The sequence below is a fragment of the Gracilinanus agilis genome, chromosome 2 (assembly GCF_016433145.1).
Source record: "Gracilinanus agilis isolate LMUSP501 chromosome 2, AgileGrace, whole genome shotgun sequence".
Taxonomy (NCBI): Eukaryota; Metazoa; Chordata; class Mammalia; order Didelphimorphia; family Didelphidae; genus Gracilinanus; species Gracilinanus agilis.
In genome coordinates this window covers 265,915,364-265,940,992 of record NC_058131.1, presented here as the reverse complement: position 1 = coordinate 265,940,992, position 25,629 = coordinate 265,915,364, and the positions used below count along the sequence as shown (strand labels likewise).

Genomic DNA, 25,629 nt, shown 5'->3' with positions numbered 1-25,629 from the left:
CACCCTGGATCAATGACCTTGAACTGATTAATGGGTGCAGCCAGATTTCCCCCATTTCTGCTTCCAGTGCTAGTTCAAGGGCTGCTAAGATCTCTTTCTTTTGTAGTGTTTCTTGCCATACTCCCTCCATTCCCTTTCCATTACACAGCACTGGGGTGTTTATGGTTCTACTACTACTACTATGCAATGTTCCTGGTCATTCCCCACCTCAGTATCCACAGACATCTCTGTTTTCCTAAGTTGTTCTATACCACCCAAAAAAAAAAAAAAGACTCACTGTGCCTTCTTGTTGGCTTTCCTGATCAGTTGAGATACCTTGCTCCAAATGAGAGCTCCTTCACTCTTTATTGTCTGGTAGATATTCTCCTATGTATACCTTCTTTGATTTCTGTTTTGCCATGATTTGAATAAATAGATTTCTTTGATATTTGCAGGGAAGGGTATGAAGCCTTGGATATAGAGCCAGTGGTCCTGTTTCCCACTCAATAATGAACAGCTATCAGAAATTAGCTTGAACTTAAAAATCTCTAGATTAATTGTATGTAAGAAAACAGAGAGATATAATTCTATCCCAGTATCCCCTCTCTCTGAGAAGAACAGAGTGGCCAAACCATCTGGCTTCCACTTCTGCTTCCTCTCCTGGCAGGAATTAAAGTCTCCCTTGGAGGACAGCTAGGTTGCTCAGGGATAGAGTGTAATGGAGGATTACCAGGAAAGTTAACTAAATTATCTGTGGGTTCACAATGGGGTGAGGGAGACAGGAATGACAGATGGACAGGACCAAACAAGGTTGGGAGACCAGGTTTTACTGCCAAGGAGGTGACTGCTACTGAAGTGGCAGTTGCGCCCAACTGCCACCCTGCAGTATCTAGTCTAGGCCTATGGAAACCAGCAAGTAAAAGCAAGAGTTTTATAACATTTTTAATCAGGGACAACTAAGAATAAGGATGGGGATGGGGATTACTACACTCTTCAGACTAGGGGCAAACCCCAGGGTCAGGGAAGGGACTTATCTACACTGAGACCTAATCAAGACAGGGCCCAAGGAAAAGCAGGATTGAAGTGGATATCCTCACAGTAGCGTCCAGCTTCACTCCAGTGGTGTTTCTGCTCCTCCTGGACCACCTGCTGTACTCTTCCAGGTGGGCAGATTCTGGGAGCTGACCCAGCCCAAGTTGACCTGCAACTCAGGTTGGGATTAGCAGTCTCTACCAAAATCTCCCACAAGTAGGTGAAGGTCTTTCCACAGGATCTCTGGCAATCTGGTGTCTCCTAAAGTCAGTTGCAACTTGCCCCAACCACCATGGAGTCTCTCTCAGAGAGCAAGAGCCACTTCCTGCTTCCCCATTCCATCTTGGAATTCTCCAGCCCTTCCTGCTAGGTCTAATACTAATACTAAGCTAATAACTAAGTGATAAATCTTCCTCAAACAAGAGTACTCATCCTGAAGTCAAGGGAACCTGGGTTCTAATCTGATCTCCAACACTTTCTAGTTGTGTGACCTTGGGCAAGTCACTTAACTCCAAATTGCCTAGCCATTTACCACTCTTCTATCTTGGAACTGATGAATAGTATTGATTCTAAGACAGAAGGTAAGGATTTTAAAAAGGAAAATAATAAAGTCTTCCCTTGGAGAAGGTTTGGGGAGATGAGGCTAGACACATGTCTACTCTGCCTGTCTTCTACTCACACTTCCTTGCTACAAATAGGGAATAGTTCTCACAATATGTGAGAGGCTCTCCATATAAAAACCAAGCAGGACTTAAAGAGATATGAAAGGATATTCCAAACCCATCTCTCTGAGGAGGTAGATCTATATCTTGCATGTGTTTTCAGACTTTTTCAGTGTTTTAATCAATTGTGTTAATCTTTTTTTTTTTAATCTTTTAAAAATATTTGTTGGGGGCAGCTGGGTGGCTCAGTGGATTTGAAAGCCAGGCCTAGAGATTGGTTCTAAGGTAGAAGGTAAAGGTTTAAAAAAATAAAAATTAAAAAATAAAAAAAATATTTGTTAGATGAGATGGCTATCTGGAAGGGGGAAAGGAAGGGATATTGGGAATAACTATGAGGATATTAAAAATAAAAGACATCAATAAAAACTTATTTTAAAAGATTTATATAGATGAGAGAGGAGGCTTACAAGTCAAGAATCATTGATATTTTCTCAGATAGTTCTTTTCAGTTTTAATAATGTGAAAATTTAATATTAATCTGTACCCCTTTTGGCATCCCAAGACAACCTTTGGATTTTAAAGAGAAAGAATGATCTAAAGATTGAAGCTACAACATGTTTCTTTGCCCTTGCTGAATCAAGTTTGAGACAAACTTTGTTAATCTGTAAAAAAGCCTCTTGGATAGTAAAGCGACTAAGCAAGCTAGGAAAAAGTCAAGCAAAGTGGATATGTGGTTCGTGGCCATTCTAAATGTCCAGTGTCCTCTGACTTCTGGAAGACCTGCCCCTTGTCTGGCCTGAGGTTAGAGTTTTGCACTCAAAGGGGCTTGGGAAAGGGACATCTAAAAGAGCACAAATTGGAGTAGGGGGAGGAAGTAGGGTCTTTTTCTTTGGAATCTTAGGCTAAGGAACAGTAGGGTCTGGCTCTGGATTGGGTCCCACTGGCTGGTGGGGGGTGGATAAGAGAGTTGCTGGCCATATGTGACTGGTGCTTTTTCTTTTGTAGGGATTAAATTTATGATTGGACTAAATATGAGAGAATGTAGTTGCTGATTTTAAAAATTAATACAGCTTAAGTCAAAATGACTTTTTAGAAGTTTTATTTACAAAAGGGGGAAAGAATGAAATTAGAAAAATGTGAAAGAGGGTAGAGTAAGTAGTCTAGCTTATCAACCTAAATGTTGTTCTGGTCTCCGACTCAACCCACACAGGGGTTACTAACCCCTCAGCCAGAGGGCTTGTTGTTGAATTAAGCAAGGGTTCAATACACAAGGCCTCCTCCAAGAAGGGGAGGCCTCTCAGGAACTAAACTCTCCAGAAGCCAGGAAAGGAGGGTCAGCTTTTTTCATTCACCCAATCCAAAGTCCAAAAGAAGACCCAAGAGCAGTCTTATCGGAAGCAGTTCAAGTGCCAGAGTCTCAGGTCCAACTGAAGCCGAAGACCAAAGTCCCAAGGCAAAGTCCCAAAGGAGAAGATCCTCCAACCCGAAAATTCAGGATGAAGACCTCTTGAACAGGAAGTTCGTCATCTTTTATAGTCCTTTTTCATGTCACTTCCTGTCCCTTCCTCCATTTTATGGGGACAAATTGCAGTCTTAAATTTGCTTAGCACTGCCTAAAGAGCAATCATTCACTTCCGGAGGTGCATCTCACTTTAGTGGTTTGTGAACCTCCCCTACTTAACATTAAGTAGGGGTATCTTCACTTTTGGTTGAATAAATTTAAAAGTAGGCAAGGTCCGTAGAATCAATCCCATCTTCACACTTTCTCTAATTCACTTTTTATTATTTGATAGTTATTAATTAAGATATGGTCTACAGAGAATTTTAATCATAAAAATAAGGTCTGAGATTCTCTTTTCCCCATGACTTTAGGAACTCCCCCTTTGCTCTGTTAGGCCTTATAGTTTAGGTTAAAGCAAAGACCTAGACTTGAAGAGATACAGAAAAATTGGTATTGAGAGGGGCAGCTAGGTGACTCAGAGGATAGAGATTCAGACCTAGAGATGGAAGGTTCTAGGTTCAATTTGGCTTCAGACACTTCCTACCTGTGCCACTTAACCCTAATTGTCTAGACCCTACTGCTATTCTGCCTTGGAACTGATATACAGTACTGATTCTAAGACAGAAGGAAATGGTTTTGTTTGCTGGTTTTGTTGTTGTTTTTTTGTTTTTGTTTTTTTTTTTGGAAATTTCTATTTAATAAGTAAATAATTATTTGTTTGGTTTGTTTAATTATTTTATTTGGAAGATTTTTACATGGTTACAAGATTCATGTTCTTTCCTTCCCTCCCTGCAACCCCCTCTCATAGCCAACATGCAATTCCACTGGATTTTACATGTGTCATTGAACAAGACCTATAGAAAAGGTTTTTTTTTTTTTAAATTGGTACTTTTGTGAGTATAACCTTGTCCACAGAGATTCTCCACTCAATGATGGCTGTTGAGATCAGGCAGGAGGTAGTGATGTGGGCTGACAGTGGGCAGTGAGGATCAGTAATAGGAACAGGGGACCCTCATACTCTGAAATCTTGCAGTTCTCACTAGTCAGCACTGGTTAAACATCAACTGCAAAACCTGTAGTTCCAGCATTAGTCAAGTATGAATTGCAGATTGATCAGTTACCCATTCTGTATACTAGATCTGTAATATTCTATACTAGGCATCAGCTTTGTGCCTAATCTGTTTTATTAATTACTCATATTGTTCTTAGAACTGAAAGACATAATTAAATACCTATAGTGATCCTCCAATGTACTGCATCCTCCCCCCTACTGCCCATTTCTCATTCTAGAAGGGCAGCAAGAGCACTCCCACATTGACAAATGATGACAAGGTGGACAATGGGGGAACATAGAACCTGTGCACTGGGGACTTTGGCATTCCAGAAGAATCCTCCAAACTTGTACATGCTCCTTATTCTTTATAGCAACAAACCCCAAAACATACCTCCACCTGAATTTGGAATGGGAGATAACAAGCTCCTAGACTCCAATAAATATGCTAACCCTGACCCACAGGGTATGGACGCTACCACTCCTTGGTGGAAGTTGCCACTCTACAGCAGAGCTGCTACTCCATACTATCATTTCCAAAGACACTACTCTACTAGCCCCTGGACTTATCTATCAGCCCTAATATTAATATGTTCAACTATGCTTGATGTAAAAAGCAGTTTGTTAAAATGGCTTTTATAAATCTATTTTTCCTCTTGTAGTTTTCTTTTCATTTTCATCCTTGAATGTCGTTCGTGGACTTTGCATCATTGGATATTTTTTGAAGCTTTTCTGAAACTAGTTTTACCCCATGCTCATTTTCTCTGCTTTTTGAAATTATACTACCTATAATATCCTTCATCCTTTTACATAAGATTTTATAAATGAGTTTATATTCTAACCTAGTGATGCTTTTTGCAGCCACCTCTATATTACAAGGAAGTCAGATGTTTGTTGAATAAGGCATTTTCTGAGCTCTTTTGGATTCCTTGTTGTAGAAATTAATTTACATTGCTTCAAATTTTGGATAAAATCATCATAGACAATGTTGATGTCATTTGAATTATCCATTTCCCATTTTTTATTTACAATAAATTATTTGATTGGGGTTAAATTATTTTTTCATTTTTCCCTCACAAAATTCTGATCTATTTGCACAAACAGTAATGTCTTTCCTTTCCAAATACAGTCAATATTATTCTTTGTAGTGTCCAGGTCATATATGGAACTGTAATGGTGAGGCACCAGGGATGTAAATTCTGTCCCCAAACCACTTCCTCACTTGGAGCAGCTCTGCAGGTCAGTTGTCCACTTGCTGAAAGCCTTCACCTCTCAGGATCCCAGGGAATCTGGATGCAGTTTTTCCCTAACTCTGAGATCTCCCAGGGTTAGCAACATTTATGTCCCAACCACTAATGGAGTCTCTCTCAGAGCACAAGCCCACTTCCTGCTCCATCTTGGAATCCTCCAGCCCTTCCTGCTAGGTCCAACACTAATACTTAATTAATTGCTAAATAAACCCTCACAACAGTTCTCACCTAATTATTATATCACTATAAATCATTAAATTTCACAATCTCAAAAAAAAAGATTGGAAGTGACAAATGACAATAGTAAGTTACAGGATAAATGTAAGTATATTTAACAATAGTGAGTTGTATATGAAAAATGGTATAAAAATATATGATCTTTAGCATTTATGAGTAGAAAAGGGGAGGAGCTTGTCACAGAGTAAGAATGAGGGATAACAATAAGATGGGCCAACCTGAATATAACACTGGTATCCACAAATTTTTTAAATCTCTAAAGGTAGACCTCCTCTGTGTTAAGGAAATCACTAAATCTTTTTTTTTTTTTTTGGACTCAGAGGCCATGAGATTTGAACAAGAATCCCTTCTACAACATATGCAAAAAGTAGTCATCTAGCATTTTCTTAAAGACCTTCAGTAAAGGGAAACTTACCACTTTCCAGAGAAATCCATTTCACTTTTGGATAGCTCTCAATACTACAAAGCCTAACCTCCACTCATTCCTCTTAATTTTTCCCTTTGGACCAAGCAGAGCAAGTCTAATCCTTTTTCCAAGGGAAAGCCATTAGCATACTTGAAAACAAATATAATTTTCCTCTACATTTTCACTTATCTATTTTAAAATTTCCCCAGTTTCCTTTTATATCCTCCTATTCAAATTCTCATACTATGTTGGTTGTGTAATAATGAAAATAAATGTAACATGTAATAATTAAAATGCTACATGTAATATTTAAAAATTGGTTTTGTTAAATAATATTAGTAAAAAAATGGTTGTGGTCACCATTTATAAAATTAACTCAAGTCACAAGGATGATAGTAGCTTTTAACAATTTAATTTAATATAAATATAGTATAAGAAAGAAGGAAGGAAGGAAGTAGAAAATTTATTTCCTAGCCTACCACTCTAAAGTCTGGTCTGTAGAATTTCAGCTCACTCCCTGACAAGGTTCTAATCTCCAGTGGAAGTCCAGTAGTCTCTTCCCACAAGGGTCTCTTTTGTCTGAGTCACCAACACCAAATGGAGTAGAAGAATCATTCCCAAAGAACTCATGCAAGAGCTCAAATCTCCTCTATGGTCTCACCTTTTATAACCCTTTTCTCCACGTTACTTCGTGTCTCTCTGAGCTGGTCTATCACATCTCAAGAACCAATCAATCAGTCTCTCTGCCCTGGACCTGTAACCCTTAGTTCTGGGTCATGTTCCTAGAGCTCTTAACTGTGACCTCTGTTTAGAGCATTCCAGCCATGCTACTGGATGGGTCGGATGAGAAGAAAATTCACAACCTTAGGAGGAAGGGGTTCCCTTTATACAATACCTCCTGTGATTCTATTGGGAGACGAGCATGTTGAAATCTCCCCAATTAAGGGTTTCAGGAGATTAACAAGCCTAGTCCACCCAATGAATCATTTCACGTAACTAACTTATACTTCTAAAGATCTTCTGGCTAGAGGTGCATAGAATATTGCACTAAGAAGAAATGACAATAATTTGGGGATAAGAGGGAAATAAAAGAGAGAGAGAGAGAAACCAGTGATTGGCAGGTACATTGACAAAAAGCCAATTGGGGGCAGTCCCCTTTGGCATAAGAGCTTACATTCAGAGTAAATATGTTCAACCCCCTTCAGTTCAATTCATTACATCCCAAAGTTCATTCTGGATCTTTTGATGCAGTATGTGGTTTCTGCAGGCCTCTTTATGGCACCTTCTTCAAGAATTTCACTTTCTTGATTTGGGGAGTTAGCAAGCTTCTTTTCCTGAAATTTCTCTCAAAAAAATTTTTTTTAATCTTGGATTTTATAAAAATTATACAGTTGCAATCCTTTGGACATTTTCCATCTTATTAATGTACTTCCCAAACTGTCTTCTAGAACTAAACATGATACTCCAAATGTGGTCAGACCAGAGCAGAGTCCAGTGGAACTAGTTAGTCCTAGATAGAGTACCTCTCTTGATCTGCCAAAGATTACATTTATTGGCTGCTACATCACTATTGACTCATCGAGTTTATGGTCCATTAAAACCAGGTAGATTTCTGTTAGATGTCTAGCTATTTTTCAATCATCCCCCAATACCATGATTTAATCTTTTTGATGAAGTGTGACACTCAAATACCATTCAGGGCAAGGATGTTCTTCATAATCCCTCAAGTGTGAAGGAATATTATAGAAGTTGTCTTCAAGAAAAAAGGATTTATCCTTTGAAGTTGTCAATTTGACCATTCTCCTAATGGTCATATCCTCTTCTATACTGTAAATTCCATGAATGAGGGACCATGTTTTACCTAAACCTTTATCCCGCCCAGGTCATAGTAGTATAACACATACAATAGGGCCTTGATAAATATTTGTTAAATTATTAAATGCAAAGGAAAAACTTAGTAAATCTTAATCTGATATAGAAGCATAAATTATCATTACATCTAACTTAAAATAAGGCAGCATATGGTGCCATATGAGTGATAAAAACACAAAGTACCATAGCACTTCAAGAGAAAGATCTTATCTGCTTGGATGATCATGGAACGGTTCAGACTAAAAATAAGTACAATAAAAGTTAAGATTTGAGATGATATCAATGCAGCAACAGGTAGCAGCATCCCTCAGTCAGCGCTTATTCAGTTCTTACTATGTGCCAGGCACTGTGCTTTGTGCTGGGGATACAAAGAAAGTCAGTAAGTCCACGTTTCAATGAAAGAGATAACACATAAACAACTACGTACAAATAAAAGATGTAGAGTCTAAATTGCATGTAATACTAGACGGAAGGCACTTGCAGTGGTAGGGGAAGACCTGGAGAGGCCTCTTGTGCAGAAGGTGGGATTTGAGGAGCTTTGAAATAAACTGGTGCAGTGGAAATAATACTGGGTCTAGAGTCAGGAAGATATCTTCCTGAGTTCATATCTGGCCTCAGACACTTTCTAGCAATGTGGCCCTGAGCATGTCACTTAACCCTGTTTACCTCAATTTCTTCATCTGTAAAATGAGTTGAAGAAAACAGCAAACCATTCCAGTATGCCCAAATGGAGTTGGAGAAAGTTGGACACCACTGAAAAGTGAACAACTTAAAGGAAGGCAGAGAAGTCAACAACAAAATAGTATTTAAGGTCCTTCTATGTGCCAGGTACTTTGCTGAGCACTTGAGGCAAAGTGAGGAGGGAGAATATTTGAGACATAGCAGATAAAAAGGTTGGGATCAGGAAGTGGAAGGTCATTTATAAGGACAGCAAGGAGGCTGTAGAGCTGGAGAATAACTTATATGGAGGGGAATAAAGAATGAGCAGGGTAGAAAATTAGGAAGGGGCTAGGTTGTGAAGGGCTTAAAATGAAGAGAGCTTTTTCTATTTGATACTAGAGGGAACCACCAGAGTTCATTGAGTAGAGGGAGTAACATGGTCAGGCACTTTCGGTGATGGATTGGGAATGTAGAGATACCAGAATCAGAGAGAACTATTAAGGGGGCTAAAGGTGGAGAGTCTGAACTAGGATGGTGGCTAGGTGAGTGCTGAGTAGGGAGGGGAGATTTTTTAATAGGTGTGGACATAGGACATGCTTTGGAAACTGGATATGTGGGGTGAATGAGAATAAGGGGCTGAGGATATCACCCTTTCTACTCTAGGTGACTAGCAAAATGGTGGTACTCATGATGGCAAGAGTTCAGAAGAGGAAGGAGTTTGGTCAGGAAGAAGAACGAGTTTAGTTTTGGACATGTTGAGTTTGAGGTGAGGGAAGCCTAGAGGTACAGAGAAGTTAGAGTTGTACAAATAGATCTGAGAATTGCCTGCACAGAAGACAACAAAAGAGCTGATGATGAGATTCCCAGTAGAGTAGAAGAGGGCCCATAAAGAACCCAGTTAGCTAGTAAATATGGATAAAGATACAGCAAAGGAGCCTGAGAAAGAGCAATCAGAACTTGGAGAGAACAGGGTCACAAAAATCTAGAGGAGAGACTATCCAGAAGAGTATAATTACCATGTCAAAGGTTGCAGAGAGGTCAAGAGGGATTGAGAAAAGGCCATTGCATTTTAGCAATTAAGAGATCATTAGTTATCTCGGAGAGAGTAGTTTCATTCAAATGAGGTCTGAAGCCAGATTGCAGACTATTTAGAAGGGAATAGATGCTATTTGCCTTTTGTCCAGACACATAGGTTGTCTAGAACTGTCATCCACACCTGGAGTGTCCTTTATCTCACCTGTAGTTCATCCTTCATTTTCAGAGGATTGTTGTGACAGTGGTCTGATAAGGCATTTTGTCTTTTCCAGTATAAAAGTTTCATGAAACAGTTGATCTGTTCTTCTAAACCAGGGGTCGGCAACCTTTTTGGCCGTGAGAGCCATAAACGCCACATTTTTTTAAATGTAATTTCGTGAGAGCCGTACAGTGCTCACAGTGCATGCTCCTGTAACAGCGCCTGAAAAAAAATTGACTTTATGGCTCCTGCAGAAAGAGCCATATCTGGCCCTCAAAAGAGCCAGATATTGCTCAAGAGCCATACGTTGCCGACCCCTGTTCTAATCCCTTCTCACCTCCACATCTTGGAATCTCTACCTTCCTTCAAAATCTTCCTCAAGAGTCCCCTCCTACTATAGGACTTTTGTGATCCCCTGAGCTGTTAGTGCTCTTGATCCCCATAAACTACTTTGTATTTACTTACAGTGTATACATGTTGTATCCCCCAATAGAACAGAATGTTCTTGAGGGCAGAATTTCCTTTCATTCTATATCCCTAGTGTGATCAGTGCCTGGTTTAATAAATGTTGATGTGAATTGAACTGAAAGAATGAATTTACTGAATGATTTTCTTTAAAAGTCCATTATATACCAAAAGTTCTTTAAGTACATTTAAAAGCTAACACTATCAAGTAGGATTTTTTTTTTAAACTAAACCTGATTCAGAAATCCTCAATAACCAGAAGACATCAGATATGAAAATTTTTTTTTTATTTTAAATCAAAATATCAAGCAGATACTGGCAAAAACAATATACAAAACAGAACTCAAAATGTCAACCCTTCCTCCCAAATCATCTCTGAGCAGGCACTGATAGGAAACAAATATTCCCTTAGGAAAAGCAACTTTCAATTTCAGCTCTTCTGGAAAATGGAAGCCAAATAAAACCAGTCTGTCTATATTTACAGTTTTCATTTTATGGCAAAACTGTCTCTTGTACATGGTTCCAGAGTATTCTTTCTTCTAGTTTTAGGGTAAAAAGTCCTGTCCCATTTAAGGAGAGCAGTATCCTTTGAGGGGTAAGTGAGGGGAAACCTGGGTTTCCTAAAGACAGTATGTAGAGTACATGTGCTACAATGTTAATTTACATAAATTAAAGAACAGAAAGAGCAGGGTTCCAGAGGGGCCTGTTGTGTTCTGCTTATATAAAAACATTAACAACAGAAACAACAATTAGTTTAAAGATGAGTTTAAGTGGGGTATGATTTCTGTAAGTATGCATCAATATCTTCCAGAAGTCACACTTTTCCTAGTCTAGACCCCTTCCTTACCTAATACCATATCTTGGCCTTGGCCCTATATTTCCAAGTGAAGCAAAAGATTCAATTATTAAAATATTACTTAAGGATTTGAAAATAACAAAAACTTTCCATTCAATTGAAATCAGCTTTTATTGGGTGCACTGAATCCTAAAAGTTAACTTAGTCACTACTGATGAATAGGGCTCAAAGATCATTTTAAAGAACAAATGGATCCACATCATCACACATTAAAAAAAAAAATCCTCCCCCCATTTAAGAGAAAATCATTTTTTTCTAATTACGATGGAAACTTAAACTGGTAGCATTATCCTCTAAGATTATGGCCCAAAGGTCTGGAGCTGTCCTCTGCTTGATTTTATTTAGCCAGTGGCAAGTCCTTGAAAAAAAAAAAAAGGTCTTGAAAAAATGCACTTTTAGAAAAGCACTTTTTCGTGCTTGTGGTCTATCATCACTTACACTGTATTGGTGGTGGAATGAGGGAACAGGGTTAGCAAAACCATGAACTAGAAACTGAGAACATGCAGCAACAAATTTTTGAATCTTGTTTGTGGCACTTCATTGTTGCTTTTGATTTGTGATAGGTTGTGAAACTGAATTTTTCCTCCTGGTCAATAGGCCAAAATAGGTGGGGGGAGGATGGGGAGGGTTTCCTGCTCTTGCTTTAAGAAAAAGAAGTGAAATTGACTCACTTCCTCCACTTTAGCTCTTTAATCTTCATTTATTAAAGAGATCATTGGATCATAGATTTAGAGCTAGAAAGGACCATGGATGTTATAGACAGCATGAAAAGGGAAGAGTGCAATTAAGTATTTAAAATAGAAAAACATATGAAAGGCTTTTCCCAAGGGTAACAACCATTTTTTTTTTATTATTGACATGATTCTTATCCCAACAGCACCCCATTAAGAAAGGAAAATGTGAGGGTGACCATTGTTAAGTCTGATATTCACTGAGTATACAGAGCCTTCAAGATTGAGGACACTGACAAGATCAGCATAGGATCCTAAGAGCATCAGGAAAAAACCTGTTGCTAGGTTGACCTGCTGAACCGCTGCTAACATAGTAAGGCTACAGGGCTTAATGAAAGTGGTAGGTACACTTTAACCTACAACACTGGGGAACATTTAGCCTTTGGACTTGGGTTTGTTACATCATATATGAGATAATTTGAGTCAATACTACCACTCCCTCTGTTAGTTCCCTATACTTATTATGTCAAGTATAATCAGACTACTGCAGGTAATATGACTCATAACTGAAATATGAAAAATTATTTTGAAAGTATCTATAAATGAAGTCAATATTGGTATGTAACCATATGACTCATGACAGAAAAGTGAACAAAAATGTAACAGAGAGGACACCAGGGCGTTAGTAATTTGATCCACTGAGGAAGTAGCAATATTGGATAAAAGTTGCAATCGAGAAGTGGGAATATATCTTAGGAAAAACAACAGACCTATAAATAAATCATTTCAAAGAAGGAATAGAGTGTGGTGCATTTAAAGTAAGCTCTATTCCAAACCACACTACATTAAATTCAGTCAGTTTTCTAACAGCTTTAAACAGAGTAAGAGAGAGTAAGAGACCTACTGGTCTCCCCATGTTGCCCTGATGTCCCCAGGAAAAAAGGCTCCCCAAAAATAGCCACTAGTCAGACAATGAACGAATGGGCTGCTGGGCTATGAGACTGTTATGAGAAACAAATGTAACTGGCTTGACCTATAAGCAAAGGCATAATTAGTCTATAAGGGCAGGAACTGGGCTATGGCCAAAATTTCCTTCAAAATACATGCACACACAAGTACACGTGCATGCACAAACAAAGAAAAATATTTTTTAGGCCAGTGATGGGATTGTATAGTTTTAGCTGCCCTAATAAAGTAAACTTACAACACAGGACACACTCTATATCTGAAAAGAAGCATAAGAAAAATCACTTCAATAAATATTTTCACTTCCTTCTATTTCTTAAGAAATTATGCCTGACAACTTTCAACTTCCTTATCACTAAGCTCCCTGGAATAAGCTGTGAGGCTGCTGGAAAGAATAACACACACTGGAGCTGATCAGTCTTTCCCAGTAAATCAGGGGGCAATTGAAGAAGGAATTTAAGAGTCAGCAAAGGCCAGAAAATTATGAAAAATAAAAATTTAAATCCAAGAATTTCCAAATTGCTAACTTTAATTAAAATTGTCTGTGACTCAGGCACTTTCATCTTCCAGATTACTGGAAGATATTTCCCCTTGGGAAAATGTCCTTAGTCTTTAAGGAAGAATCTTTCCCTTCTTTGGAAAAAAAAAAAAAGGGAGGGGGGGTGGCTTCAAAGTCAATTACTGCAAAAATCACCTTTTTTCTTTTCTTCTTTGACCCAGAATGCAGCAACTTGGATTCTTTGCTCTAAGATCACTTTACCTGGCAGCTCTATGGCTATCTTATGAGCAATGCTCTTTATTATTATTATTATTTTGGGGTACAAGAGATACTGAGCACAGAACACTTCAGCAAGTTGCTTATAACTTCACAATTGGGCAGAGTTCAATGGTTTCATGCCTTACTATGCTCAGACTATGAACAGACTCCTAAACCTAGATTCAGAGCAGAAAAGACCTTCACTGCACATGATATTTCTGCAGCCGTCTATTTGTGTTGTGTGTAGGAATAGCCACTTGTACTTCATGATTTAAATCTTATTGGCGAATCCAAAGAGGTACTCTGAGGCTAGGGAAAACTACTGCTTAGGCACACCCAACTCTGCTATTTAAGTAAAATTTGTACACACCGGGTTTCCAGTTGTTGAAGGCTCAGGTGGCAGAGATAGGATAAGTCTGACTCAAAATGTTTATAGTGGTGATTGCTTGGGACAATTTTATGCTAATAAAGCTGCATGTTTGAGGGTATGAGAGTAGCATTTAGTAACCACTAAATTTAAATTTGAGAATCTTATAACTCAATAAAAACATTTAACACATTGCATGTACCTTATTCATAGATTTACAAAGAGGTGAGATCCCTACCATTATCTAAATCTTAGCTATATTCCTGGTAACCTGTTATTGTTTTAATAATCTATTTGGTACATCCCAATACCTGGGCAAAGCCTGATCACACTAGGTTGCAAGGTGATAGGTATATTCTTAGGTTCCCAGGGTTCCTTCTTTACTGCATATGAAAGTAACACAATTTTGCCAACAATCTATAGGCTGTTGCAATGGCCACTAAGAACCCAGAATTATTTCTTCTCAGAACAGGGTCCCCAAGTCATAGCATAAAGAAAAGCAAAATAGCCCAAGAATTCTCAGTATCAGTTCAGATAAACTCATGAGATTCTCTGATAAAAGATTCTAACACATTGCTAGGCCATTTAAAAAATATAAAACATACAAACTTGAGTCATCTTAGGAAACCTATATACCTAGCATTCTTTTATTAAAAATGCTACAAATTTAACTTTCCCTGAATGTTGAAATGATTATTTTTGAAATATTCAAACTACTTGTTTAATCTGGCCTAGTCAGGATCACATATAGGACAAATAGACTGACTCATTAGCGCAATCTTCCTAGATTGGGGTAAAATATTCACATTTATTGGCCCCTTTTATGCCCTCTCCCCTCTCAGTACCCACCTTGAGACAGAGAAAGGAAGTTTGTGTCTTAGTGTGACCTGCTTTGAATTCAATTCACCTGCACCTTGAAGATTCCTCTAAAGTTTTCTCCCGGACCTGTGTGTGTACACATATACATTATATGAACATATAATGTATATATAATTATAAAAGGAAGGGGGAGGAAGGAAACTATCCAAATTAAAACCTACAGAAAAACTGTGGGAAGACACCAAATCCATAGGATCCATGGATTTTCCACACTTGGGTATGGTCCCCAAGACCTTTATTATTGTCCCTTTTTCCCCTTGAACACTTCTCAGACCTTAGGCAAGGAACTTGGCTAGAATTGGAAAAAAAACAGGCACATGTGACTACTGACTTGCACCAAATTGTGCAGATACTCGCCACCCCAAGCTCCTAAGTCTTCTACAGACCTTGTCTGGTGCAAAAAATGCTTTAACTGAACTTTACCACATACCCTATGCTGTAAACCAAATTAACCATCACAGGAAATGACAAGAAAGCGACAGAAAACTCTGGGATTGAAACCCCAAGAATTGATATGTAATGTAACTCTATTAAAGAATCAACATTTTCCTGAGGTTCTTTAGGGCCACATCCACAAAATATCTTTTCAATCTTTTTGATCCTCTACTTTTCATCAACCCTCCTATTTTACCTAGCTTCTTGCTAGTCGTTTTTCTTTCTAAAAATGTTATTAAGCAACAGATGGAAAAATACATATCCTAGGAAAAAAGGGGGAGAAAAGTTTAGTACTTGAAAACTTTTTATAAGTTGGTATAATTCATCTAATTGTTTTTGTTTTTGGTGTTTTCTCTCTCTCTCTTTCTCTCTCTTTGGTTCAGCAGCCTCACCATTACCCTCTTTAGCCAAGCTATCTCCAAGTTTTGATTCCTTCTATCTTTTTTAACCTCACTTTCTTACTCCTCAGCACAGACTGGGAAAAGGCAGCTCTCAAAGACACAATCCATTTTTAAGTGTTCTGTTAGAGGTCCATCTCCTTTTTCCCCCCCTTTTTTTTTTACTTCTGATCATGATCTTCTGACACTGTGGTTACCTCAATGGTGGTATGCTCCTCTGACGTTGCCCCGCTCTCCACAGCACCAGATGGCATGGTCACAATTGTACTACCAGTAGGAGATACCTGTGTTACGTTCTGTATGGTGGTACCCAAACCAGGCAATGTGAGCAGCTGGAAAGGGCTCACCACTTTAACCACAGTGCTGCCATCCTGCATTGCTGCTGTGCTGAGTACAGTGAGGTTGGAAGCATCAGGATGGATCTCCACAGTGCTGGGGAAATTAGAACCTGAAGAGGCCAGTACAGTATATCCCCCAAGTAGTGGTGAAGCTGGGGAGCTAGCTGGAGAAACTTGAGTTGAACTTTTCCCCAATATGGTAGATGGAAGAGTAGATACCACTTTGCTTAGTGGCAGGTTGGCAAGCTGAGAGACTGGTACTCCTTGAGTGAGGGCTATCTGTGCAGATTGGGTCAATACTTGAGAGGTTATGGCAGCTGGCCCAGATGTAGCCCTTGTAAGCCGGGGACGTTTCATGGGTGGTGGAAGAGAAACAGGGGTCAAAGTCATTAGGACATTATTCAGGTGTTGAGATTTATGCTTCAGTTCCTTGGCTCTTTTCCGGTGCTCATCACACTGCTGTTCTAAAGCTGAAGGGGGAAACAAGAAACAAAATGAACTAATGATTGTGGGAAAAGTGAATCATCTGCAACTGGTGTGGAATCCAAACTCAACAAAAATGTATTGAATGACATGATTATGATGAAGAATGTGCTACAGTCCTAGTTTGGGGGTTCAGTTAAGATATTAAAGAGGGAAAACAAAGTATAATGGTTTGAGAGGGAAGGTTGTCCCTGACAAGGGACACAGGTTTTGTGGAAGAGGTAATTATTTGAGATAGATGGTAAAAGGGGGGTAAAAATTCGTCATATGCAGAGTGGGAAAGAAGATGCAACAACAGCACAGAGACCAGAAAACATGATGGGGAATAGTTCAGTTTAATTAAAACAGACTGTGTTTAGAATGCAAAGAGAAGAGTAATATAGAAAACAAAGGTGACATGAGCTTGTAGAAGACTCGGATTTTGGTTTCAATTTTATTTGATGATCAGTAGGGAACCACTGAAGATTTCTTTTTTATTTAAATTGGTATATTTTTGTTTTCATATCAGCTCCTTTGCAAAATATACCTTCTCTTCACCCTACTTCCCTTCTCCTACAAAGCAAAATCAAATCATCCTCTGTAGCAAAGTTGATACTGTTTTTTTATAGAGAAGGCAAAAATTAGGTAAGCAAAACTAGCTAACACACCACTCTACATCAAGAGCATTTTCTCTATTCACCATGTTGCTATTCATTCCAGGACAAAGACCATGCCCTGGAAAAGTTAGCCCTTTCAGATCTTGGACTCCTGTCCAAAGGCCCATGCTGCCCTGTTTGGTTAGTGCTTCTCATGGTCTACTATAACTAGGCTGGTTCTAGCCTCGCATCATTCTATGCCCCAGTCATTTTTCTTGCCATCGAATCTGTCATTAAACATGTACTATAACCAGGTAGGGGGAAGGCTACAATCAAATCAGTAGTACCACTGGGAATGGATCTACTACTCAAAGGCTCACCTACCATCTCTGTGATTTACAAACACACATGTTCCAGATAGCATAACCCTATTTTTATTACCTCCCACTATTAGAATGCAAGTTCCCAAGAGAAAAGACTATCTCTTCCTTCTAAATTTGTTTCCAACAATGCTTACATAATAATAAGTCCTTAAAAACGCTTCTTTATTCATCTTTATCAATGAAATATGAGTAAATACAACTTTTCACAACCCAAGGGAAAGGAGTTCATTTTCTTAACTCTTCTCCAGAGCCAAGCTTCATCATTATAATTACAGAATATTCAGTTTTGAGTTTTTTATTTGCATTGCTATACTAATTGTAGATGTTATTTTCCTTATTCTGTTAACTTCACTAGCAGCAAATAGAACAACAATGCAAATAAAAGACTAAGATAAACAATAATTTCATACCTGTGAAACTCTTGCTTCTGCAAAAAAGTAAGAAGAAACGTCTTCTCAGATCTCTTCTTAGAGACCAGGCTTATTCTTTGTAATTTTGCAACATTCATTTTTTTTTTTGTGGCTGCTGTTCTTGACAATGACATTATTGTTGTCACTGTGCAAACTATTTCTTTGACTCTGCTTATTTAACTTTTTATCAGTTTATTTAAGTTCAAACTTCTCCATCATATTCATCATTTCTTACAGCATAGTAATATTCCATTACATTCATGTATCATATTGTTTAGCTATTGCCTGCTAGACAGGAATCTATTTTTCCTACATCTTTACTACCACAAAAGAGACACCAGAATAGTCTCTTGTAACGTGGGACTTTTCAATCACCTTAACCTATATCCCTAACAAAGATGATCTCTGGGTCAAAGAGCATGGGCAGTTAAGTCACTTTTTAGTACCTAGCGCTAATCAATCAATAGGCACTTACTTGCAAAGGTAAGAAGAAAGGGGATTAGTCAATAAGGGCTATAGTAGAGAGGGGTCTAAAGAAAGGAAACCAAATAAATAGGCTATTATAATAGTCAAACCAAGAGGTGGAGAGGACCTGACCTAGGGTGGTGGCTGGGGTAATGTGAAGGGCAAGTATACATTAGATTCAAAAAAAGAAATGACATGATTTGGCAACTGATAGGATATATGGGATGAATGAGAAGAAAAGGATAATACTGAGGTCTTATTTAATTAATTTATTTATTTATGGTTTTTTAAAACCCTTATCTTCCATCTTGGAATCAATACTGAGTATTGGTTCCAAGGCAGAAGAGTGGTAAGGGCTAGGCAATGGGAGTTAAGTGACTTGTCCAGGATCACACAGCTGGGAAATGTCTGAGGACAGATTTGAACCTAGGACCTCCTGTCTCTAGGCCTGCTCTCAATCCACTGAACTACCCAGCTGCCCCCTTACAACTGAGGTTTTAAACCTGAATTATTAGAAGAATTAGAGGGACAGTAGAATCCTAAAGTTCAGAAGAAAAATGGGCTTAGAAGAAAAGATGAGTTCTGTTTTGGACATGTTGTATTTGAGATATCTATGAATGTTCCAGTTCAAATGTTGAACAGGGAGTTTGTGAGGCAGGGTCAAAGCTCAGGAGAAAGACTAAGGTTGGATATCTATCTATTAGAAGCTGCCTTTGCTCCTTAAAACAAAGATGGAGAAAATCCTACAATTGTTCTGCCTGGGTCTACTTCAAATTTATAGTATAAAACATCAACTGGGCCCTCATTGCTGCTAGGCAATCCTTCTATACTTTCCTTATCAACTCACTATTTCACTCCCAAAAGGGGATATTCTAAACTTTTTCAACCATTCTCCAATCTTCAATGGCTCCTTCTCAGCTGAGAATCTTGCCTCATATTTTACAGAAAAAAAAAAACTGAGACCATGTGCTATGAGTTCTCTCTTTTGCTCTCTTCATCTCCTATCACTCAGATGTTTTCTGCCACTGTCTCCCCACTATCTCTTCTTTCACTCTTGTCTTAAAAGAAGAGGTTGGCGGGGAAGGCAGCTAGATGGCTCAGTGGACTGAGAACCAAGCCTAGAGATGGTAGGTCCTAGGTTCAAATACTCAGACACTTCCTAAATGTGTGACCCTGGGCAAGTCACTTAACCCCCATTGTCTAGCCCTTACCATTGTTCTGTCTTAGAATCAATAACACAAAATACTGGTTCTAAAACAGAAGGTAAGGGTTTAAAAAAGGGGGAAAAAAAAGAGGTAGCCTTATTTCTTTTTTTTTAGCCCTTACTTTCTACCTCATTCAAAAAATCCTCCCTTGATCCTTCTATTCTTATTAACTATTGTCCTATATCACTTCTATCATTTGTGACAAAACTCTGAGGCTAGGATAAGTGCCTCTACTTTCTCTCCTCTCCCTTTTTTTAAGTTTCTGACCTTTTCATTCCATTGAAACTGCTTTCCCCAAACTTACCAATGATCTTAACAGCCAAATCCAATGGTTTTTTCTCAGTTTTCATTCTTCTTGACTTTTTTGAAGGCTTTTGACAATGTTGATCATCCTCTTCTCTTTGATATTTTCTTTTTTATAAGTTTTTGGAACACGAGTATTTGCTATTCTCTTCCTACTATTTGACTACTCTTTCTCAGTCTCCCTTTGCTAAATCCTCTTCCAGATCATACCCCCAAAACCAAAGGTGTCCCACAAGGTTCTGTCCTGGGTCCTCTTTTCTTCTCCTCTATACTACTTCACTTGAGGGTCTCAGCAGTTCCTATGGATATAATTATCATTTCTATGATGATTTTCAAATCTACCTATCTTTCTCTGACTTCTCTACTGACTTCCAATATCCTCCAAATAACTTTCATACATCTTGAACTAGATATCCAGTAGACATCTTAAATTCAAAATGTCCAAACTGAACTTATTATCTTTCCTCTTAAACCCTCCCCCACAACAACTTCTCTATTATTGTCAAAGGCAATACCATCCTGCCAGTACCCCAGGTTGACAATCTAGGTCAGTGATAGTGAATCTTTTACAGATGGAGTGCTGGGCCCTGCCCTCACCCCCCAGACTAAGTGCTGTGCCCACCCCCTCCAGAGAACATGTGCCATACCCCCCTTATCTCACACAGGGGAAGGAGGAAGAGCTCCCATTGGGTTGCTGGGCAGAGGAGTGGAGGATATGAAAAAATGACAGCAGGCATAGTGGAGAGGGAGAAGGGAACAGCTCCATCTGAGTCCTTCTGCCTTTCTAGTAATGAACTGGGGGGTGAGGGGCAGTCAAGTGCCCATAAAGAGTGATCTGCGTGCCATCCTTGGCACCTATCATGACATAGGTTCACCATCACTGATCTATGTTATCATTCTTGACTCCTTACTCTCAACTTCTCATATCCAATCTGTTGTCATGTCAACTCCACCTCTGGATCATCTTTCAAATATAACCCCTTCTCGGCTCCAACACTGTCAACTATTCTAGTGCAGGCCTTCATTGCCTCACACCTGAACTACTGGAATAGCCTACCAATGGATCTGTTTGCCTCAAGTCTCTCCCTACTCAAATCCATCCCTCGACTCAGTCAACAAAGTGATTTTCCTTAAAATACACATCTGGCCATGACACTACCTAGCCCTGATCTCACTCAATAAACTCTAGTGTTCTCTATCATCTCCAAGATAAAATACAAAAACATCTGTTTGGTGTGCAGAGTACTTCATATTGTAGCCTTCCCCCTACCTTTTTTATTCAAAGATATTTTATTTTCCCAATCACATGTAATAATTTTCAACATACATTTTCTGAAATCATAAGATCCAAATTGCCTCCCTCCCTCCTTCCCTTCCCTCCCCACTCTCAAGAGATGCTAAGTAATTTGATCTGGATTATCCCATACATTATCATGCAAAACATACTCCACATTGGTCATTGCTGAAGAGAAGATTCATATAAAACCAAAACCCCAAAATAAAAACAAATCAACTAAAGTGAAAAATAGTCTGCTTTGATCTGCATCTGACTCCAACAATTCTTTCTCTGGAAGTAGATAGCATTCTTTTTTCATAAGTCTTTCAGAATTGCCTTTTATTACTGTATTGCTCAGAGTAGCTGTCTTTCACAGTTGATCATAGTACAATATTGCTAACTGTGTATAATGTTCTCCTGGTTCTGCTTATTCTGCTCTGCTTTGGTTCGGGTAGATCTTTCCAGCTTTTACTGAAATCATCCTGCTCATGATTTCTTATGACACAACAGTATTCCATCACCAACATAAAGGACAATCTTATTCAACCATTCTCTAATTGATGGACAACCCCATAATTTCCAATTCTTTGCCACCAAAAAAAGCTGCTATAAATATTTTTGTATAAGCAGGTCCTTTCTCCTTTTTTATGATATCTTAGTTTTATAACTCTGTGGACATAGTTCCAAATTACCTTCAAGAATGGTGGGATCAGTGTCCCAGTATTGGGATTAGTGTCCCAATTTTGTCACATCTCCTCCAACATTTATCACTTTCCTTTATTGTTATGTTACTCAATCTGATAGGTGTGAGGTGTTACCTCAGAGTCATTTTAATCTGCATTTCTGTCATCAAGAGGAATTTTGAACATTTTTTTCATATGATTATTGATAGCTTTGATTTACTGGAAAGCTGATTGTTCATATCCTTTGACCATCTGTCACTTGTTCCCCTTACCTTTTCAAGTCTTCTTAGATCTTAGCCCTCCCAACACTGACTATAACCATCTTTTGTCATCTTTGCAAATTGTTCAAGGTGAGGTAAAATCTCAGGATGGTTTTGATTTTAATTTCTTTTATGATTAGAAACAAGGATCAATCTTCTACAAAGATAATGGCATATTTGAATATTTCTTGATGTCTCGTGGAATCATTTGCTTTTGCATGGTCAATTCTAATTTTTAGGGAGTTTTTTTCCCCTTTAGCCAAGGATCTGTAAATCTTGTTCCAAGTATTTCTCTTTCCATAGTTTTCTCCTATGATTCTCATTTCTATTCCAATTTTTTCCTCTATCATTCTCATTGAGTCTTTAAAATCATTTCTAGCCCTTTTTTATATAAACTATTACTTTATCTCTCCCAGGAATTCTAGCTGGACTTTTACCAAGCTACATTTTTTCTCCTTGAGGCTTTGCTTGTAATTGTTTTAGAGTCATTTTCTTCTTCTGAGTCCTCAAGTTTCCTGTTACAATAACAATGCTATGATAGATCTACTTATTATTGCAACCTACTTCCAGATCTTGGACTTTATGTTAGGACCATGCTCTGTACACTTCTAGGGGGAATGTTCTCAGCTAAGCTTTTGCCCTTTTGGGACCTTCTGTAGCTTTCCTTGCATTTTAGGTGTGTCCCTGTTTGGAAGTTCCAGTAGACTACAGTTACAATCAGCCAGTTTCAGCTAGTTGGAAAGTTCTGCAGATTCAGAGTAGAAGAACTCTAGGCTCCCCTACTGTATGTATATATACATATGTGTATGTGTGCATATATACACACGCACAAACATCCTATAATTACTATTTTGCTCTTTTATCATCCTTGCTAGTCTAATGAGTAGTTATCACAAGAAAGTACTTCTATACCAGGGTCTGGGGGGGTGGAGGATGGGGAAGGTGGGTCAACTGAGGGATAGAAATAGATACGGGGAAAGAAAAAAGTTATAATTTATTCACTGAAATTTAATTAAATATCACTACTAAACAAGTTTAAGTAGTTGTAATGGTAGTCAATACTGAGATTTCAATAAAGATTAATTAAACATTTGAAAAATTTGTAAAAAAATTACTAATAATAAGAGAAATTCAAACTGAAACAGGTTTGAGGTTTCACTTCATAGGCAAAGATGTCAAAAGAGGAAACAGCAACTGTTAGAGCAGTTGTAAGAGGAGAGGGTCATTAATTCACTATCAGTACAGGTATGAATTGCCTCAAACATTCTGGAAAACAATTTGAAATTTCAGATATCCCTTCCACATTGTGGGAGTTTAGAGGTAAAGAGCCATTATGACCTGGAAAATCTATGTAAAATTTTTTAGCCTTTCCTTCATACCAAAAAAGTAGTCTGAATTTTTTTTAATGGGGTTTTTACAATACCATTGTAAAATTTGGGTTAAGTATTTGGTCATGGGCTATACACAAGTCAATGTGAACATTTCTAGTATTTATGTGTTGTTTGCTGGCTTTTGTTTCTACTTGCAAACTTTTTACGTATTTAAATTTTTAAAAATAATTTGCATAGGGGTTCCGGTGAAGATGGCGGCAAAGTAAGGAGCAGCTGCTCGATCCCTCCTAACCGAAGCATACAGGACTCCTCAAGGGGAAATAAAATCGAATCCAGATGAACAAAGGGACCCCACAACAAGGCGCAGCATTGAAGGTACGTGGAACCGGGGCATTTCCACGCTGTGAAGGGGTGAAACAGCTCTCACTAAAATGCAAGAGGAAGAAGCCCCTCCACCACCCCACACACCACGCACAGCGCCAAGGCCAACGCACAAAGTGAAAGCAGGATTGGGGCAACCAGTGAGTCACTGGTAGCTCCAGGGCTTGCACCTGAGAGCTGCAGGATGTAGGACCCCAAGTGGCTAAAGAACTCGCACGGACTTTCCTGAGTGTCTGCGCGGGTGAAGGTAGTGCCCTAGGCACGGACAAGGATCTCGAGCGCAGGCTTGGACCTAGAGTGGGGACCCTGTGCAGACAGGAGCACGGCTGTGGAAGCAGCCCCTGAGACTGCTGAAGGAGCCTCAGGCAGAGGGGCAGACCAGGGACAGCCAGGAGGCTCGACCCCAAGAACAACAGGACCTGAGACCTCGGGAGCCAAGAGAGTGCAGACAGACCCTGAGTGTGAGGATAAAGCTGAGAAGGTGCTGGGCTAACAACAATGGCAAGCCAAAATCGGGAAGCCCAGAAGAGAAAGATTACCAAGAAGAACTCTGGAACACTCGACAACTTTTACACAGAGAAAATGGCAACAATGGCAAGCCAAAATCAGGAAGCCCAGAAGAGAAAGATCAAGAAGAAATCTTTAACACTCGACAACTTTTACACAGAGAAAATCCAGACAACAGAGGAGGAAAAACAACTAATCATATCCAAACCTTCCCAAAATAATGAAAACTGGTCACAAGCTATTGAAGAGTTGAAATCTGAGATGTAGAGAAAGATGGAAGAGAGCTGGCAAGAAAATAACAGTTTAAAAGGTAGAATTTTGCAATTGGAAAGTGAGCCTCAAAAATCAAATGAACTGATAAGCAAATTGAACACCAGAAATGACCAGATTGAAAAGGAAAACCAAAAGATCATAGCCAAAAACCAAAAGATTATAGCCGAAAACCAGTCCCTAAAGCCTAGAATTAAGCAATTGGAAGCTAATGATCTCTCAAGACAACAAGAACAAATAAAACAAAGTCAAAAGACTGATAAAATAGAAGGAAACATGAAATATCTCAATGAGAAAGTGACAGACCAAGAAAACCAGTCTAGAAGAGACAATTTGAGAATTATTGGTCTTCCAGAAAAAAACAGAAATTAATAGAAACTTGGACTCCATACTAAAAAAAATTATTCAGCAAAATTGCCCTGAAGTTCTACAACAAAAGGGCAATATAGACATTGAAAGGATCCATAGATCACCCTCTCTACACTAGACCCAGAAAGGACAACACCCAGGAATATAATAGCCAAATTCAAGAGCTTTCAAGTAAAAGAAAAAATCTTACAAGAAGCCAGAAAGAGACAATTCAAATATCAAGGAACACCAATCAGGATCACACAGGATCTGGCAGCCTCCACACTACAAGACCACAAGGCTTGGAATATGATATTCAGAAAGGCAAGAGAGCTGGGCCTTCAGCCACGGATCAACTACCCAGCGAAACTGACTATATACTTCCAGGGGAAAGTATGGGCATTCAACAAAATCGAAGATTTCCAAGTTTTTGCACAAAAGAGACCAGGACTAAATGGAAAGTTTGATATCCAACCACAAAAATCAAGAGAAACATGAAAAGGTAAATAAGAAACAGAGGGAAAAGAAAGAAAACTCATAATTTTTAAAATTTGACTCTTTAAGGGCTTCAATAAGATCTAATTATCTGTATTACTATGTGGAGAAATGCTATGTATAATTCTCTGTAGTGAACTCTATTCACCATTATAATATTCACTATTATAGCAACCAGAAGAATAATTCATAGGGAGAGGATAGGATACTAAATGGTCTAAGATGACATGGGGGGGGG

The 25,629-nt window shown here is 38.7% G+C and overlaps 1 protein-coding gene across 1 annotated transcript in view; it reads left to right on the top strand.

Annotated features, from left to right (window-relative positions):
- The window catches only part of GMEB2 (glucocorticoid modulatory element binding protein 2), a 57,524-nt gene extending 53,364 nt beyond the window's left edge, over positions 1–4,160 (top strand). Inside the window, exon 10 of the mRNA XM_044659651.1 lies at positions 4,090–4,160. Coding sequence (XP_044515586.1) covers positions 4,090–4,160 — 71 coding nt within the window. The remainder of the gene's footprint in view (positions 1–4,089) is intronic.
- The last annotated feature ends 21,469 nt before the right edge of the window (positions 4,161–25,629 follow it).